The 15,392-nt window shown below is 44.0% G+C and overlaps 1 protein-coding gene across 4 annotated transcripts in view; it reads right to left on the bottom strand.

Moving 5' to 3' along the window:
• Nucleotides 1–15,050, bottom strand: part of DIPK2B (divergent protein kinase domain 2B) — a 52,729-nt gene extending 37,679 nt beyond the window's left edge. For 3 of the 4 annotated variants that reach the window (XR_010338158.1, XR_010338157.1, XM_064364401.1), the window contains exons 1-2: nt 14,768–15,013; nt 6,471–6,735 (exon numbers count right to left, since the gene is read on the bottom strand). Coding sequence is in view for 2 of the 4 variants with exons in the window: in XM_064364401.1 (XP_064220471.1) it covers nt 6,471–6,735; nt 14,768–15,000 (498 nt within the window). In the remaining 2 variants the exon portion in view is untranslated. Of the gene's footprint in view, nt 1–6,470; nt 6,736–14,767 lie in introns of all 4 variants that reach the window. The other variant, XM_012448177.2, reaches the window with a different exon arrangement.
• Nucleotides 15,051–15,392: the final 342 nt, after the last annotated feature.

Raw genomic sequence — 15,392 nt, 5'->3', positions numbered from 1 at the left:
TAATAGTCATTTCATCTTTGACTCCAATGGTAGACGTGTGTGAAAATAATACAGTCACCAGTCAGCCTATTTTTTTCTTTTTCAGCACCAATATAGTCATGTTCTTTAAAAAAAAAAAAAGGCACTTTTTTGAAGCATCCTTGACTTAGTAGCCTGTGACAAATTAAAATGTTTATAGTCTGAAAACTAGCTGTGAATCCAATATAAAATTTTCATCTTCATTAAAACACTTTATCACAATGTGTCTTGTACTGGAACAAATCGAATAAGGTCTGGCTCCCTCATTGGGGTGTCATCTCCCAGAGTATAAGGACCTCGTCTTGATACCCTTATGCCCTCCTAGTGTCCAGCATAGGTCCTATAAATATCCCTTACATATTTTGGAGTTACAGTTAAACAAAAGTGAATTTCACTTGTTTATTAGTTACATCTAAACCCACATTTAGATTATATAATGAACATGCATTTTGGTTGATTTGCTGATTTCCCTTAGTCTATTTTAGAAAAGAATGGAGACATAGGAAGTAAAATAGCCAACCGTCCTTGTTTAAACAAAGCTGGCCGAACACTCTGTACTGCCATCTAGTGGGAGAAAAGGCTCTGCGGCCATCTAGTTTACTGCCATTTGGAGGGAGTAATGTGTTTAGAACAATGTCAGATTGGATCGTAGTTGAGGGGACGGGAGCAGGACATGGTGGGACAGGGTGGAGGATATGTGTTTTCCACTGATTAGCCACGTGCTGCCTAGAGTGGTTGCCTCTTTGCCCTTGGCATAAGAGCAGAGGAAGCCTTCTTTGTGTTTTTGTGAACAAGCACCTCATGATAAACTCTGAGCGGTGTTCTTGGCTGTGGCTCTATTTGTGGGCTAGTAATTTAGGCTGTGGGATATTCCCTTCAGAACAATGCAGCTTTTAGAGGAGAAAAGTCACGATGTTATTAGCATAAGTGCTATACACACACACACACACACACACACACACACACACACACACACATTGCATTGTTTCACCTTCTTTCTAATTCTTGATCCTGTCATCCTTAGCAGCCCTGCTACAGCTGTACCTCATTGTGGCTCAAGACTCGGTGTCCTTAAATACAAAGTTGCATTTGGCCCTGCAGGAGGGGAGCCAGGGACTCCCTGGCTCAGCCTCTGATGATGACTACTGGGGCTTTTCATCCAAGTTGACTTTATTTATTCATAAGCAGGGCTGACAGTCAAAGTTCTGAGGCCCCTGAACCGGCCAGATCCCTCCTCCCTTTCATTTACTTCTATTTCTTTGATTTTTTTTCTCCTCTCATCTCTGCCTTGTCAGTTCTCTGAGCAGAGCCTGTGAGCTCCTTGTGGCCTCTTTTTCTTCCCCTAAACACACAGCAACACACACACAAGCAGATATGCACAATGGAAGGCTCTGGCTTAGATCCCAGTTGGAAAATGGTTCTTGAGGAAATCAGAGAAAACCCACTTAAGTCACACACAGAGAGAATCCCAGGGGGCTGGCCTGACAGGTAGGCTGAGCCGACGTTGGGCCATTAGGTGTGAGTTGAAGGATGAGGCAAGTCTCCCAACCATGCAACCTATCATAGCTCCCCAGCTGTCTCCTGAAACTCCCATATAAATACAGAAAGATCATAATTTCCAAACAAGAAATTAGGACTCATATCTGATAGGTTATCAGAAAAACAGGACAGAGCTGTTTGGCCAAATCTGGGATGAATGGTCACTCAGAGATTTCATCTCTTATTCCAACTGAGATCAAAGACAGAGGCTGCTAGCTTAGAACACTACTGAGGAGAATTCTGGGGCCACATCTGGGTTTAGTAGGGGAAGAATGCAGGAATTTATTAGGACGGGCTGAGATAGTCATGCATGAACTAGTGAAAGCATTGCAATATTGGCTTCACATGCAAATGGCTTCTTAGAGGGCTAACAGTGAAATGTCATTAGCTGTTAACTTCCTGGCACAAATTAAATTATTACATTAGCCGCCCATCACAAGGCTCTAAGTGAATGGGTCACAGAATAGGTGAAGTTGTTTCTATGGCTTATTCTTCCCTTTTAGAATTGAGGTAAAATTCACGTAACATAAAGTTCACCATTTAAACCATTTAAAATTATATAATTCAGTGGCTTTTAATACATTCAGAAGACTGTGCAACCATCACCATTATCTAATTCCAGAATCATTTCATCACTCCAGAAAGAAATCATTTCATCACTCCAGAAAGAAACCCATTAAACGGTTACTCCCAATTCTCCCCTCCCCTCAGCCTTTGGTAACTGCTGATTTGCTCTCTATGGATTTGCCTATTCTGGACATTGCCTATAAATTGAATCATAAAATATGCGGCTTTTTGGTGTGGTGGCTCACGCCTGTAATCCCAACACTTTGGGAGGCCGAGGCGGGTGGATCATGAGGTCAGGAGATCGAGACCATCCTGGCCAACATGGTGAAACCCCGTCTCTACTAAAAATACAAAAATTAGCTGGGTGTGGTGGTGCGTGCCTGTAATCCCAGCTACTCAAGAGGTTGAGACATGAGAATCGCTTGAACCCGGGAGGCAGAAGTTGCAGTGAGCCGAGATTGTGCCAGTGCACTCAAGCCTGGCAACAGAGAGTGACTCCATCTCAAAAAAAAAAAAAAAAAAAAAGTGGGAAAGAGTGTGGCAGCAGTACACCTTGGGTCCGCTGTACAATCCTAAGGGCAAAGGGTCTCTAGACTTCTTGGTGAGGAGAGAGAGAAGATGGGGCCACAATAGGATAGTAATGACCTTGAGCTTAACTGATAGAAGAATGGGTTTGTGCAGAATTTATACAATGGCTGCTAATATTTCTTTTTTTTTTAATAAGGAAGAGAAAAATCTATGGTGGAGATGAAAAGATGGGTTATGGGAGGGCCAAAGTAACATGAAAATTGTTCTGGTTTTGGCCGTGTCTTACCAGCATATTGTTAATAGATGCTGTTTTAGCAGAAAGAAGAAAAGCTTGTTTAGCTGCATGTAATGCAAGATGACAAAATTGGTAGAGGAAATTTTAGCACAACAAACTGAAGAAAGAGATTCACTTATTACAAGAATACTGCTGCGCATTTCCATAGTGATGGACTTCTAAAGCATATTCTTGTCTATAAGCTCATTAGGATAAATGAATCAGACAGACCAGGTACTATTTTCTGCCATTTGAGGAATAAGAAAATCAAGGCACCCAGCATAGCTCCTGGTGATTAGTAGGTATTCAATCCGTATTTGCTAAATAAATGAAGCAGAGTCACATTGTCAAAGAATATCAGTGCTTGGAGGGCCTTTGAGATCAGCCAGAAGCCCTTCTCCCACCTCATTTTTGGAGGAGGAATATCAGAGCAGATTGGGGAAATTTGGGGCTTAAATCCAAGGTCAATTGGTCAGGGAGTTAAGGACCCAAGTCAGTAGTGTGTCCTTTGTCTCAGTACAGAGTGTCGGCATGTCAATTACATGGCTTTGTGATGATGTGTGCCCTTTCCTATCTCTACCACTGAGCCATATGCTTCTGGGGGTGGAGCTTGCGTCTGATTCATCTTTGAATACCCAGGATGTCGTAGCACAGTTGATGAAACCTATTGGATGGATTAACAGGAATGGAAGCTCTGTGTTCTTACTAGGTCTCTGCTCCTTCTTCTCATTTTGCCATAGCTTTTAGTGGCAGATACAAAACTCAACCAGAGTTTCCAGGCCCTGGGGAACTTTTCCCTCTACCCCAGTGTCTATATTCATCAAGGTAGGTGACACAAGATGTACTCACAACTTTTGCAGACCGCAAAAGTTGTACCTGGCAGGTTACTTTGGACTTGTTAGGTCCCTTGGGATAATCTCTACTGTACTGTTATTATGGAAGTATCTGGAAGGTGAGAGAAACAGGACCTTTTCCTTAATTTAAAGCCTAATGTTAGTCTAGCTACCTTAAGTAGAATCCCAAGTATATCTTGCACACCAGAAAGTTCCTTCCTGGCCGGGCATGGTGGCTCACGTCTATAATCCCAGCACTTTGGGAGGCTGAGATGGGTGGATCACTTGAGGTCAGGAGTTTGAGACCAGCCTGGCTAACATGGTGAAACCCTGTCTTTACAAAAATTAGTCAAGTGTGGTGGCACGCACCTGTAAGCCCCGCTCCTCTGGAGGCTGAGGCAGGAGAATTGCTTGAACCCAGAAGGTGGAGGTTGCAGTGAGTCGAGATCACGCTACTGCACTCCAGCCTGGGTGATGGAGCGAGACTCCATTTCAAAAAAGAAAAGAAAAGAAAAAGAAAGTTCCTCCTTTGGTATGTTGTCCAGGTCCCAGATGGAGGTAGGCTTGCCTTGGAGAAATTATGCTTTTCAGAATGGAACTCGACAATGATGGAGGCAGTAAGAGGTGACAGGATCTTCAAGGGGTTGTGAAACAATTCCCTGTCTACCCTGTTTTGCTCTTCTGGGGGACTGCTGTTTGTTCCTGAACACATATTTGAGGCAAAATGGAGGAGGTCTGATAGTGGTCTTTTCCACGCCTCAGTACTAGTTATGGTCAGCCTGTGAATGGCATATGTGGGGTACCAAAGCTCGTGCATGAAGGGTCTGTCTGCAGGACAGAAAGAGAGGCACAGGGGACTGCACATTGACCATGGTTTGAGCTTTGGTATTTGACCTCTGTCTTCTGTTTCTGCCCCGTGTTGAGTAGCCACCATGGGGTTCTTCTACATAAGCCTCCATTTCGCGTCTCCTGCACCAACTCCAAGATGCTCATATTGGATCTGGCCAACACCTCTCCATCCTGGGACACCTTGACTTCCTCTGGTTTGTTCCCTTCCCACTCAATGCCAATAAATTCACAGAGTGCAGACTGCCAAAGCACCAGGTTGGAAAGCTCAGTTGTATTCAATGTTCTATGATGGCCCTGTTACCAGCAACCTGATTCCTCCTGACTTCAAAGCAGTTTCCACATGTATTAGTCAGGGTTCTCCACATAAACAGAACTAATAGGATGTATAGATAGATAGATGGAGAGAGATTTATTATAAGAAATTGGCTCATGTGACCATAAAGATTGACAATCCTAAGAGCTGCAGTTGGCAAGCTGGAGACTCAGGAGGGTCAATGCATAGTTCTAGTCCAAAGGCTGGGAGGCTCGAGACCCAAGAAGAGCTGATGTTTCAGTTTGAGTCTGAAGGCAGGAAAAAAACCAATGTCCCTGCTCAAATGCAGACAGCCAGGAAGGAGGCGTTCCCTGTTATTTGGGAGCAGGTCAGCTTTTTATTCTATTCAGGCCTTCAGCCGACTGGCTGAGACCCACACACATTAGAGTGGGAAATCTGCTTTACTCAGTCTACTGATCTCAACATTAATCTCATCCAAAGACATCTTCACAGAAACAGTCAGAATAATGTCTGACCAGATAGCTGGGCATCCCATGGCCCAATCAAGTTGACGCAGAAAATTCACCATCACACCACACAACCTAAGCACAAAGCCCGATGGAATATCCAGGGACCAGTGAATCTTCTTTACTCCATGTCTCTCATCTTGCAGAGACCAACAGAGGGTTTGTTAGTGCTCAGAATTCACTCAGGCAGCCTGAGGTACCCATGTAAAGGACCTAGTGGCCCAGGGAGTGTGAGAAGCAGCCTCAGCATCCCCATGAGAAGGCCGGTCCAAGTCCTCCCTCCTTGTCATGGCAGAGAGATTGGGGTGAGCCTCTCCTTTCTCATTTTTGCTGAAGGTGAGCCAGTCAGTCTTCCGAGGTGGCATCTTCTGCACCAACGGGCTCAGCTAGATGTGTGTGGAGGGCCATGGCTGTGCTGGCTTGAATGAAGAAGGATGATAGTTGACATGATAGTACAGGAGGGACCCAGTGCTGAATATGACAGCACCAGCGAAGTGCTGAAGTTCCCAGGGCAGCATGCTCATGGGAGTGGGTGGGAGGCTCTCAGGTGAGAAGAGGATGCTGTATTATTTAGGTTGGCTCTGTAATGACTGAGGTTTGGTTATTCTTTACAGTGGGAGATAGAAGAGGAACCTGGCTTTCAAAGTGGTCTCTCTCTATTGTGAAACAGGATATATATGGGAGCTTCTAAGAGAGGATACTTGGCTAGCCTGGGGGCTGGCAAAGGGCTGTCAGAGAAGGATACGGGTGAGTTAAGCCCTGACAGAAGGAGGGGCTGGCAAGTGTCATCCTGTCAGATCTTCAGGCCAGAGGTCGCAGCTAGGAACTGTTTCTCAAATTGTCGCTGAGGATCGCATCAGAGAGAATGCAGGATGACAATGGGATGGAACCTTATAAGTAAACCTTGTTTAGTTACTGTTTTACCATAAGCCACTCTGTTTTATGACAGTGTTTTGTCACACTTCAGACAGACCACAGCTGCTCCTTTTCCTCAAACTGAGCTATGAGATGGGAATGAATCTCTCGTCTCTCTCTCTCTTATCCTCCCCTTCACACCCCCTTCCCATGGCCTTCACACTCACCTGCACCAGGTCCGGCGTGAGGCGCTTGGCCTGCAGCCATTTCTGGAACCTCTCCGTTTTCCGCAGGACACGCTCGATGCTGCAGGTCTTTGGGGCTGATGCAGATGCACAGATTCTCCTGTCTGATACCTCGTTTTGATATTTGCTGACCAGCCTAAGGATCTCCACAGGGCGCCAGATTTTGGAATCATCTGAGTAATTTGCAGGATAAGAAAGCAAGAAGTCGGGACGCAGTCCAAGGTGGGAAGCCAGCCAGTTGTCAGACCTGTCAGAAGAATAGCCCTTTGAGGATTGGTCTGTGAGCGGGAGGCTCGCAGAGCCCAGGGACAAGGAGACAGGGGACAAGAGCCCAACTGATCCATTTCTCCTACTTAGACTGAGGTGTTCGAAATTCTTTTTGTGAGAGGACTATTTTTGTTTCTTCAAACTTGGGGCAGTGCATATGTCATATCAGAAAAGGTGAGGGAGCTATGAGTCACACACAGACACGATCCTCTTCATGCAACTGGCACAGAAAGACTAGCCATGGCTCTCTGAACTTTTAGTCCCCGTAAAGATAGCAGCTTTACATACACTGCCATTTTTGATTCCCCTAATACCCAATTTCCACTGTACAGGGGTAGAAACTCAGGCTTATAGAGCTTCAATATCTTGGCCAAGGTCAGACAATGCGTAGCCAATCAGAGGTGCGGACCCTGGGCTGTCTGTCAGCAAACCCCAGTATCTTTCCCTTTCCCCACACTGGTTCCCCAAACTGCTCACCCTCTGACCAATGGCTGGGTCTTGGAAACACAGAGGTTCTTGAAGAAGCTCTTGGGCCTACACTAAGGAGATCGCTGTACCTCCATACCCTACCCCAAGCAGCCCCATTAATTTTGTTTTCAGTCTAAAAATTTAAATCGTCAGCACCAACAAAGTCTCAGGCAAGAGTGACTATTAAATTATCACCAAATTGGAAGCTATCTGGGCTCCAGGAGTTGTGTGATTCTACATGATGATGGCCTGGTCAGTCCTTAATCCTCCTTAGGGGAGAGGTATTCACCTTTTTCTTTTTTTATTGAGCTGGAGTCTCACTCTGTCGCCCAGGCTGGAGCGCTATGGCTCAATCTTGGCTCACTGCAACCTCCATCTCCTGGATTCAAGCGATTCTCCTGCCTCAGCCTCCTGAATAGCTGGAATTACAGGCACACACTACCATGCCTGGCTAATTTTTGTATTTTTAGTAGAGACGAGGTTTCACCATGTTGGCCAGGCTGGTCTCGAACTCCTGACCTCAGGTGATCTGCCTGCCTCGGCCTCCCAAACTGCTGAGATTACAGGAATGAGCCACTGCGCCTGGCCAGCATTGACCTATTATCATCTGCCAATTTCCTAGGCCCCACAGTTACGTTTTCTCCATAGTCATTTCTCCAGCTGTGTGCTGATATTTCCATTAGGGAAGAATGTTAAATCTCTTTTTATTTATGTATGAAAAATTACTCAGAAAAAGTTTACCTTCATTATTATTAAAAATTGAAAGTCATACTGCAAATGAAAATCAAGCAGCATAAGACATGTTATATATTGAATTTAAATAAGAATATTTAAATTCTTATTATTGGGCCACCCCATGATAATAAGTTTTGGATAATAAGTTTTGGAAGAATTAATATTTCGACTAGACCCAAACCCTAGATTGAGTTGTTTTTTTCTCTTACCCAACACAACTTTACCCTAAGAGACTGCAAGCTTTTCCCACTGTTCTGGTGGCAAAGAAAGTCACACACAAAAATTACAAGGGCAAAGAGGTCAAGGGACTCATCTGGGAATCTGGAGAGCCCAGCCCTCTGAATCCCTGAGTTATGCACTAGAGCTCCAGCCTCTCACATCTGGGAAGGTGCTCCAATGGAAACTGCCAGTGAGTAACTTCTGGAACGCAGGATAATGCAAATTGCAAAGGAAGCAGGCACAAAGGATTCTGTACAAGAACACTGCCACCAATGTATTTAAAAAGATGAAACAGTGTAAACTTGGAATGAGTCCATTTTACTAGAAGTTTCAGGACAACTATGGGAAATGATCCTCCCCTCTAGGTGGATAAGGGCCCAAGACCCAGAGATGGGCCTGTCTGCCTGTATCCTGCAGCTGCTCTTGGTCATGGAGTTTCAAACCCACCCCCACTCCCCACCCCACTAACCACCAAAGGGACGGGAGCAGGAAAGTTATCACTAGGTGGCTCTTTTAGATAATGATAATAGTAACAAATATTTCTGAAACACTTAAGTGTGCCACTTTACTTAAACACTTTATATGTACTGATTCATTTAATCCTTTCAATAAACCTGTGAAGTTGATACTATTATTAACATACAGATGAGGAAACTGAGGCACAGAGTGATTATGTCATTTGCCCAAGGTCACATGACCAAGAATCAGAGGAAGTGGCATTCAAGGCTCCAGAGCTTGCAGTGCGGACACCACCGCACCTCCATACCCAACACCAAGGAACCCCATTAATTTTTTTTTTTTTTCGAGACTGAGTCTCACTCTGTCTCTCAGGCTGGAGGGCAGTGGCACAATCTTGGTTCACCGCAACCTCCACCTCCTGGGTTCAAGTAATTCTCCTGCCTCAGCTGGGATTACAGGCAAGTGCCACCACGCCTGGCTAATTTTTGTATTTTTAGTAGAGACAGGGTTTCACCATGTTGGCCAGGCTGGTCTTGAACTCTTGACCTCAAATGATCTCCCCACCTCGGCCTCCCAAAGTGCTCAGTGCTCGGATTACAGGCATGAGCCACCGTGCCTGGCCCCATTAATTTTGTTTCTTTTATCACTTTGTGGTTGCTTATTCCTCTATCACCCATTTTATGAATTAGCTCATAGAAACAGATTGGTAACGTTATTAGGAGTTATAGGTGGCAGGATCCTTGAAGATTATTTTGTCCCTGCTCCATTCTGCATCTTGTTTTGAGGATGAGAAAATTAAATGCAGAATATACATGTGACTTTTCTGGAGACTCACAGGCAATTAGTGGTAGAGGAGGGCAGGACTCAAAGCTCCTGTTCTCCCAGCTGGTGGGGGCGGTGTGGGAAGAGATTTCTTGCCCTTTGAGACAAGTTCATTGTCCTTTATTTTTCTGTCCCCACCTCCTAAGGAGGCTCTTCTGAGACGACAGCACTGCCTTGGCAGATGACTAATAATGAGCGCCTGGGCAGGTTCCGTGATGGCTTGAGGCATTCCATAAGGACTAATTGAGACAAATAAACATGATTACAGGCTGTACTTCTCCCCTCATTCAAAATGGCAATACATTTATTGCATTGAATGGGAAAAATGTATATTCTTACAGCACTGACTGCCTACTTTATTGAATAGAAGAATGGCAGTGAGAAAATGTCAGTGGTTTTGATTCACTAAAATGTTCCTATCCTGGAATTTGGACAACCACGAAGCAGAGACAGCATTCTAATCTTCCTCCTAAATTGAGATCATGGGCCTGACAGGAGTGAGGCTGGCCAAGTTCCTCATTGTGTTGAAAGATGGACAAGCAGAATTATAGTTTCTCAGAGCTGGGAGAAAGCATCAAGGCCATGTGGTCCAATCCCCCTAAATCCCTCAACATGAGATGGGGGTGTAAGGGAGGGAGACAGCTTTGGAATTCGAATAAAAAGCCCTCTTCCCATGCATTCTTCTGATGCTTGTGTCTGGTCAAACACAAAGTCTGTAGATATGCCTTCCTAAATTTGTTTTTCCTCTCTTCCCTCTTCTTCATCCCCTAGCTCTGCACTGAACCCTTAAACCATTCAGTGTCTTTCCAAAGCTTTCACACTACAGTTCATGCTCAGTGCTTAGAGCTTAGTCCACAATGCCCGGCCTGCTGCATTGCCTTCTGCTCTTTTTACAAGTTTGCTTTGATCTCACCAAATATGGCTTATCCACTGACTATCCTTGGATAAGCCACATTCTTTCAGACCTCCGAGGTTCCAGCCACCTGTCATGTGCTGACACCTTTGTCTGAGACACTTTCTTTCTCTTCCTTGTCTGGAAAATTCCTATGTAGCCTTTTAAAACCCAGATGGTTACCACCTCTTTGGAACTCACTCCCTCACCCCCAGGTGGGACCTTCCCATACACTCCCATGATACCCTGTGTAAGACATTTAAAAATATTTCCCATACTCTGTTTTAACCATTGATTTACTTATTGGTCTTCCTAATAGAAAGTAAACTCCTTCAGAGCAAAGATTTGACCTCTTTTAAGTTTGTAACTCAGTGTTCAGCAGAGTACCAAGTTAGTGCTCAGTACTTTACAGTTGGATGGATGAATGGGTATTCAGATGTACAGACAGATACGTGAGTAGAGAGATGCATGGAGGGCTGGATGGTGGGATGCACAGAGTGATGGTTGGGTGGAAGAATGCATGGAGGGCTACCTGGATGAATGGGTAGATGGATGGTGGATGAATGCGTGCATAGGTTCACATAAGGATGACTGAACGTGTAGATGAATACTTTTGCCATAAGCTCTCGAGTCCTGTATTTCCCAAGGCTCCTGAGTTGATGTAAAGAAGTGAGTTAAGACAATAATTATTATCAACTTCTGAGGACAAGGAGACAGATAAGAGGCAAGGGAGAAGGGACGGCCAAATCAGGCCTGATGATTTAGTTGTTTTACTGTGAGCCCTCCACTGCTCAGTTGGAGGTGTTTAAACATTTTTTTAAGACTTTGATAGTGGAGGTGGTATAGAAGGCCAAGTGTGTATAATAAGGAAGGTGAGATAAAGCATTAGCCCTGGTAAGAGCCTAGAACTCCTAGGGATTATTGTGATCAGAGGTACTGCCACTATCTACTTCCCGACCTCCACACCCCGCATGCACAATACTGACCAACCAGATCATGGGAGATCTTACCAATTGGTGTGACTTCTCAGGATTTCATATATAGGTATATTGTCAGTAGGAAGAGTATGGCAATCAGGCTGACTCATTTTCCTCGCTTCCCTTAACTTTTTTCATTCAGGATTTAAAAGTCAACATGGAATGCATGGGAAGATTGGTACTGTAAACATTCATAATTTTAAAGGTCAGTGGTTGAGTATGGGAAGTATGTGATTCATCCTTAGCATTCTTGCCAAAGGAAAGACAAGAGAAAAGAGGAAAGGTGACGTTTATCTGTTAATCATGTGTCTTCAGCATATCCAGCCAGTCTGGGAAGCCCATCTATGATCTGCTGCTGAACAGATGCAAGCATTGTCCTATCCTTAGTGAGGACTAGGACCTGGCTATAGCATTTGAACCAATAGCTGACAGTTTTGGATGGGCTTTCTCCTAAGGTGTCATGGTAATCACTCTTTTAAAGTGGGAAAATGCTTGGAAATCAACAAGAACACAATGAACAAATACGCCATTAGAAAGAGAGGCAAAGGATGTGAACCTGTAGACAATTTAGCAAAGAAGAAATACAAATAGTCAAGAAATCTGAGAAAAGGTTCGACTCAGAAGAAATACAACTAAAAAAAAGTATTGAATATTTGTAAGTGTGCAAGAAGTGAGCTTTACAATTAGAAGTCTCTATTTAGATATATATATCTCCTTCCATTTTGTCTTTCTGACCCAGAAATTTCACTGCTAGAAGTTTGTCATAAGAAATTTATCACTGATGTGCACAAAACATAGCTGCAGGAATGTTTAACATAGAACTGTTTATAATACCAAAAAGTGAAATTAAAAACCTCTGGTCTCACAATGGCGGTTTTAATAAATTATGGTTAAATAATTAAATAAGTTATGTTTAGTTAAATAAATTATGGTTGATTGATGCGATTGAATACCATGAAGCTGTTAAAAATCAAAGTGTGCAGAAGATCATTCAATAATATGGAAAGATGTCCCTGATGTATTGTTAAATAATTGTTTCCAAAAAGTCTATAGCATGTTCACATTTTTGTAAAAAAATTTCTTAATTCACACTTAGAAAAAGGGTGGCAAGGATATGTAAGAAAATGTTCACAAAGGGGTGATCTCTTGGTGGAAGAATTATATGTGATTTTATTTTGTGCTTTCTTTAATCAATCTTTCCTGAAAATACTAAAATAAACCGTCACAACTTTTATAATAAGGAAAACAGTTATTTATGAGGTAGAGAAAAGAACTCTAAACAGGACACGTTCCCAGACCCACTGACTGCCTCTCTCTGCCTTTTTGTGCGAGTATGATCAGTCTGCCCTGCCTGGTGTTTTCCTGCTTGTATCTGCACACTTCCCTCTCACGGGCACATGGAAAATGAATTCTAAGGGAGATGAAGTAATATCCTGAACTCTAACGGAACACAAACCTATTTAGGGAAATGCTTTCTGAATTTGGCTAGCATCTGCCTGGAAACAACAACTTCATTTATTGCCCTTTGGTGAATGTGCAGTCATCCTAGAGCTCTTCCTCAGTTGAACCCTTAAATTTCTCTCCCTCTTATTTTAAGATATATCTGTCTTCTCCTTGGCTCCTCTCTCCAAGGAATCAGCATCCCTTCCCCTGTGTTGTTGGTCCTTTTCCATCTCATTTCCCAGGCAGAAAACCTTGAATTCACACTCAACATCTCCATATTGACTTTCTCTCACATGGTGTTGGTCAACAGAATGACTCTATAACTGAACCGACTTGTATCCTTCCTATTCTACTTTGTTCCCCATGACTCGTGTTCTGGACTACAGGAACTGGTCTCACAGCCCCAGCCAACACCACCAGTCCGTCCTGTACAGTTTCCCTGAGCTCTTCCCAAATCACACATCTCACGTTGCCCCTCTCCAGCCTAACACTCTCACCATGGCCTGCAATAGAGATTCCTCATTGGGTGGTCTTTCAAAAATGCCTTTAAAAAGCTTTAATATGTCTTTTAAAAGGCTGAATAGGAAAAGTCCACACCAACTCCGTAAAATGCCTCACAGAAGACGTTCAACATTTTTGATTGGTATTTTCTATCTATTATTTCTATTTAGTAATTTAGTTGAGTAAGCAAAAATGTCTTTGATTAATACAGATTGCAAATAAAATCATTTTAATGCCTTTTGTTTGGTCACCAAATCTTACAAGCATAAGTCAGGTCCTTTGAGGAATATGGAGGAGAAAGGGCATATGACCCTTTGGTACTGAAAAGACTGGGAACCACTGGTCCACAGGATCAAGGCCCCAATTCCTTGGCATGGCAATTAAAGACCCCCTGCCTCATATATCCCTTCAATCTCTAGCTGCTAAACACCTTTTACCTCATGCCACACCTTTGCTTAAGATGTTACTTTCACCTTAAAAGCCCTTCACCTCCCATTACATTTCGGCTCATCCTTTAAAAGGCCTTGCTCAGAATACCTCCTCATGGACAAGCCCTTCCCCAGTTCCCATTTGGAATTAATGGAGCTCCTGGAGGTCGTTTACACTGCCCTGCATCAGACCAAGCCTTAATATTATCATTTATAACATGACTCCCTCGTCCTGACCCCCTAGAAGGCAATGACCAGAGTTATAGTTGCTGTCACTGCAGTCCCTGCTAGATTTTGGCCGTGGTAAAGGCTCATCGACTGTGTGTTGATAGCCTTGAATTCTAGAGCGTGATCCCATGCTTTGCTGAGAGCCATGTGCATGCAATTTACTAAACTCTGGTTTTCCTCTGATCAAGGCTATCTCTCACAACAGAAAGCTGGCTCAGAAACTTTGGAGCAAACCGTCCTGGTTTGAATCCCAGATCTGCCACTTATTAGGTGGTAACCTTGTGCAAGTTACTTAATCTTTTTTAAAAAATAAATTTTATTGTGTATATTTCAAGTATACAACATGATGTTATAAGATGCATATATATAGCGAAACGGGTTCCATCATGTCACAGAGTTATCCATTTCCCCCCACTGAAGTCACTTTATCTTGCTATGTCTCAGCTTTCCACCTCAATAATGGGTGCACATCATTAAGTCTCATGATGGTTTAAAATATCTATCACATTGCAGACTTTCTCCAAATTTTATATCCCACCGACCGTGAGAAATGAACTTGGTAAACTCAACCGTCCCAGGCTACTCTGTTCATAGGAAAGAAAACTTCAAGCTTTCACTTCAAAAGGAAATGTTGGGTTTAGCATTTAGGGCTGGAATTTGGCTTCACATCTTACCCTCCTACCCACCCCAGCTTCAGACCATTACCACTCTGATTAAAAGGATTTGCTTCAGCTCCCACCCATATTTAACATCCTGATTCCTTTTCAACAAATTCCTGGACATCTTCACAAGAAGGGAACAGAATTTTGTGACTCAGAGTTATTTGATTGATATTCTGACCTTATTTCTTCTTTAAAGAACTTCTTGCAAATAGATGTCCCGATGCAGGCATTGCATTTATCAAGACCGAGGAAAGTCCTTCCAAAATTGTAGCTGGTTCTGACTTGGGGCACCAGAGAAGGAGGGGAAGAAGCTGGCAAGGAGAAAGAACAGCTCAGGACTGAGACCCACAGCAGCAGGGCCGGCCAGTCGTGGCGGAGGGCGGCAGCCTCAGGCCCCAAATGGGGCTCCATCTTGGGCTCTGGGCTCCAGCTGCAGCCTCTGGCTGCCCACTCGGGGTTGTACAGAGGCAGGGCTTGGCCAAAAAGGAAGCTGTCAGAGGGGGCTGGCTTCTGGGTGCTGATCCCATCCCAGCCTCCCAGGTTTCTCTTTGACGATGATGAGGAGCTTCTGGCTAATGAGGCTGGGGAGGAGGTGAGGAAGTCAGTGGAGGATGCTGATAACACTGTTTCCAGAGTTACTCTTCCTCTGCCAGGAGCGGCTGCTTCAGGCTGGGGAGGGGCTCACTGGCAGATTTTGGGAAGGACAATAGTCAGGGCTTCCCTGTGCGGTCCTTTTGACAAACACAGGATATCCCGGCAGAGCAGGAAAGGTCCATGCAGGATGTGTGTCCAACCTGCATTCC

The sequence above is a fragment of the Aotus nancymaae genome, unplaced genomic scaffold, assembly GCF_030222135.1.
Source record: "Aotus nancymaae isolate 86718 unplaced genomic scaffold, 86718_ANA_hifiasm-v0.15.2.pri h1tg000058l, whole genome shotgun sequence".
NCBI lineage: Eukaryota > Metazoa > Chordata > Mammalia > Primates > Aotidae > Aotus > Aotus nancymaae.
Note: the sequence above shows the minus strand (reverse complement) of the source record. Positions and strands in the feature narration are given on the sequence as shown.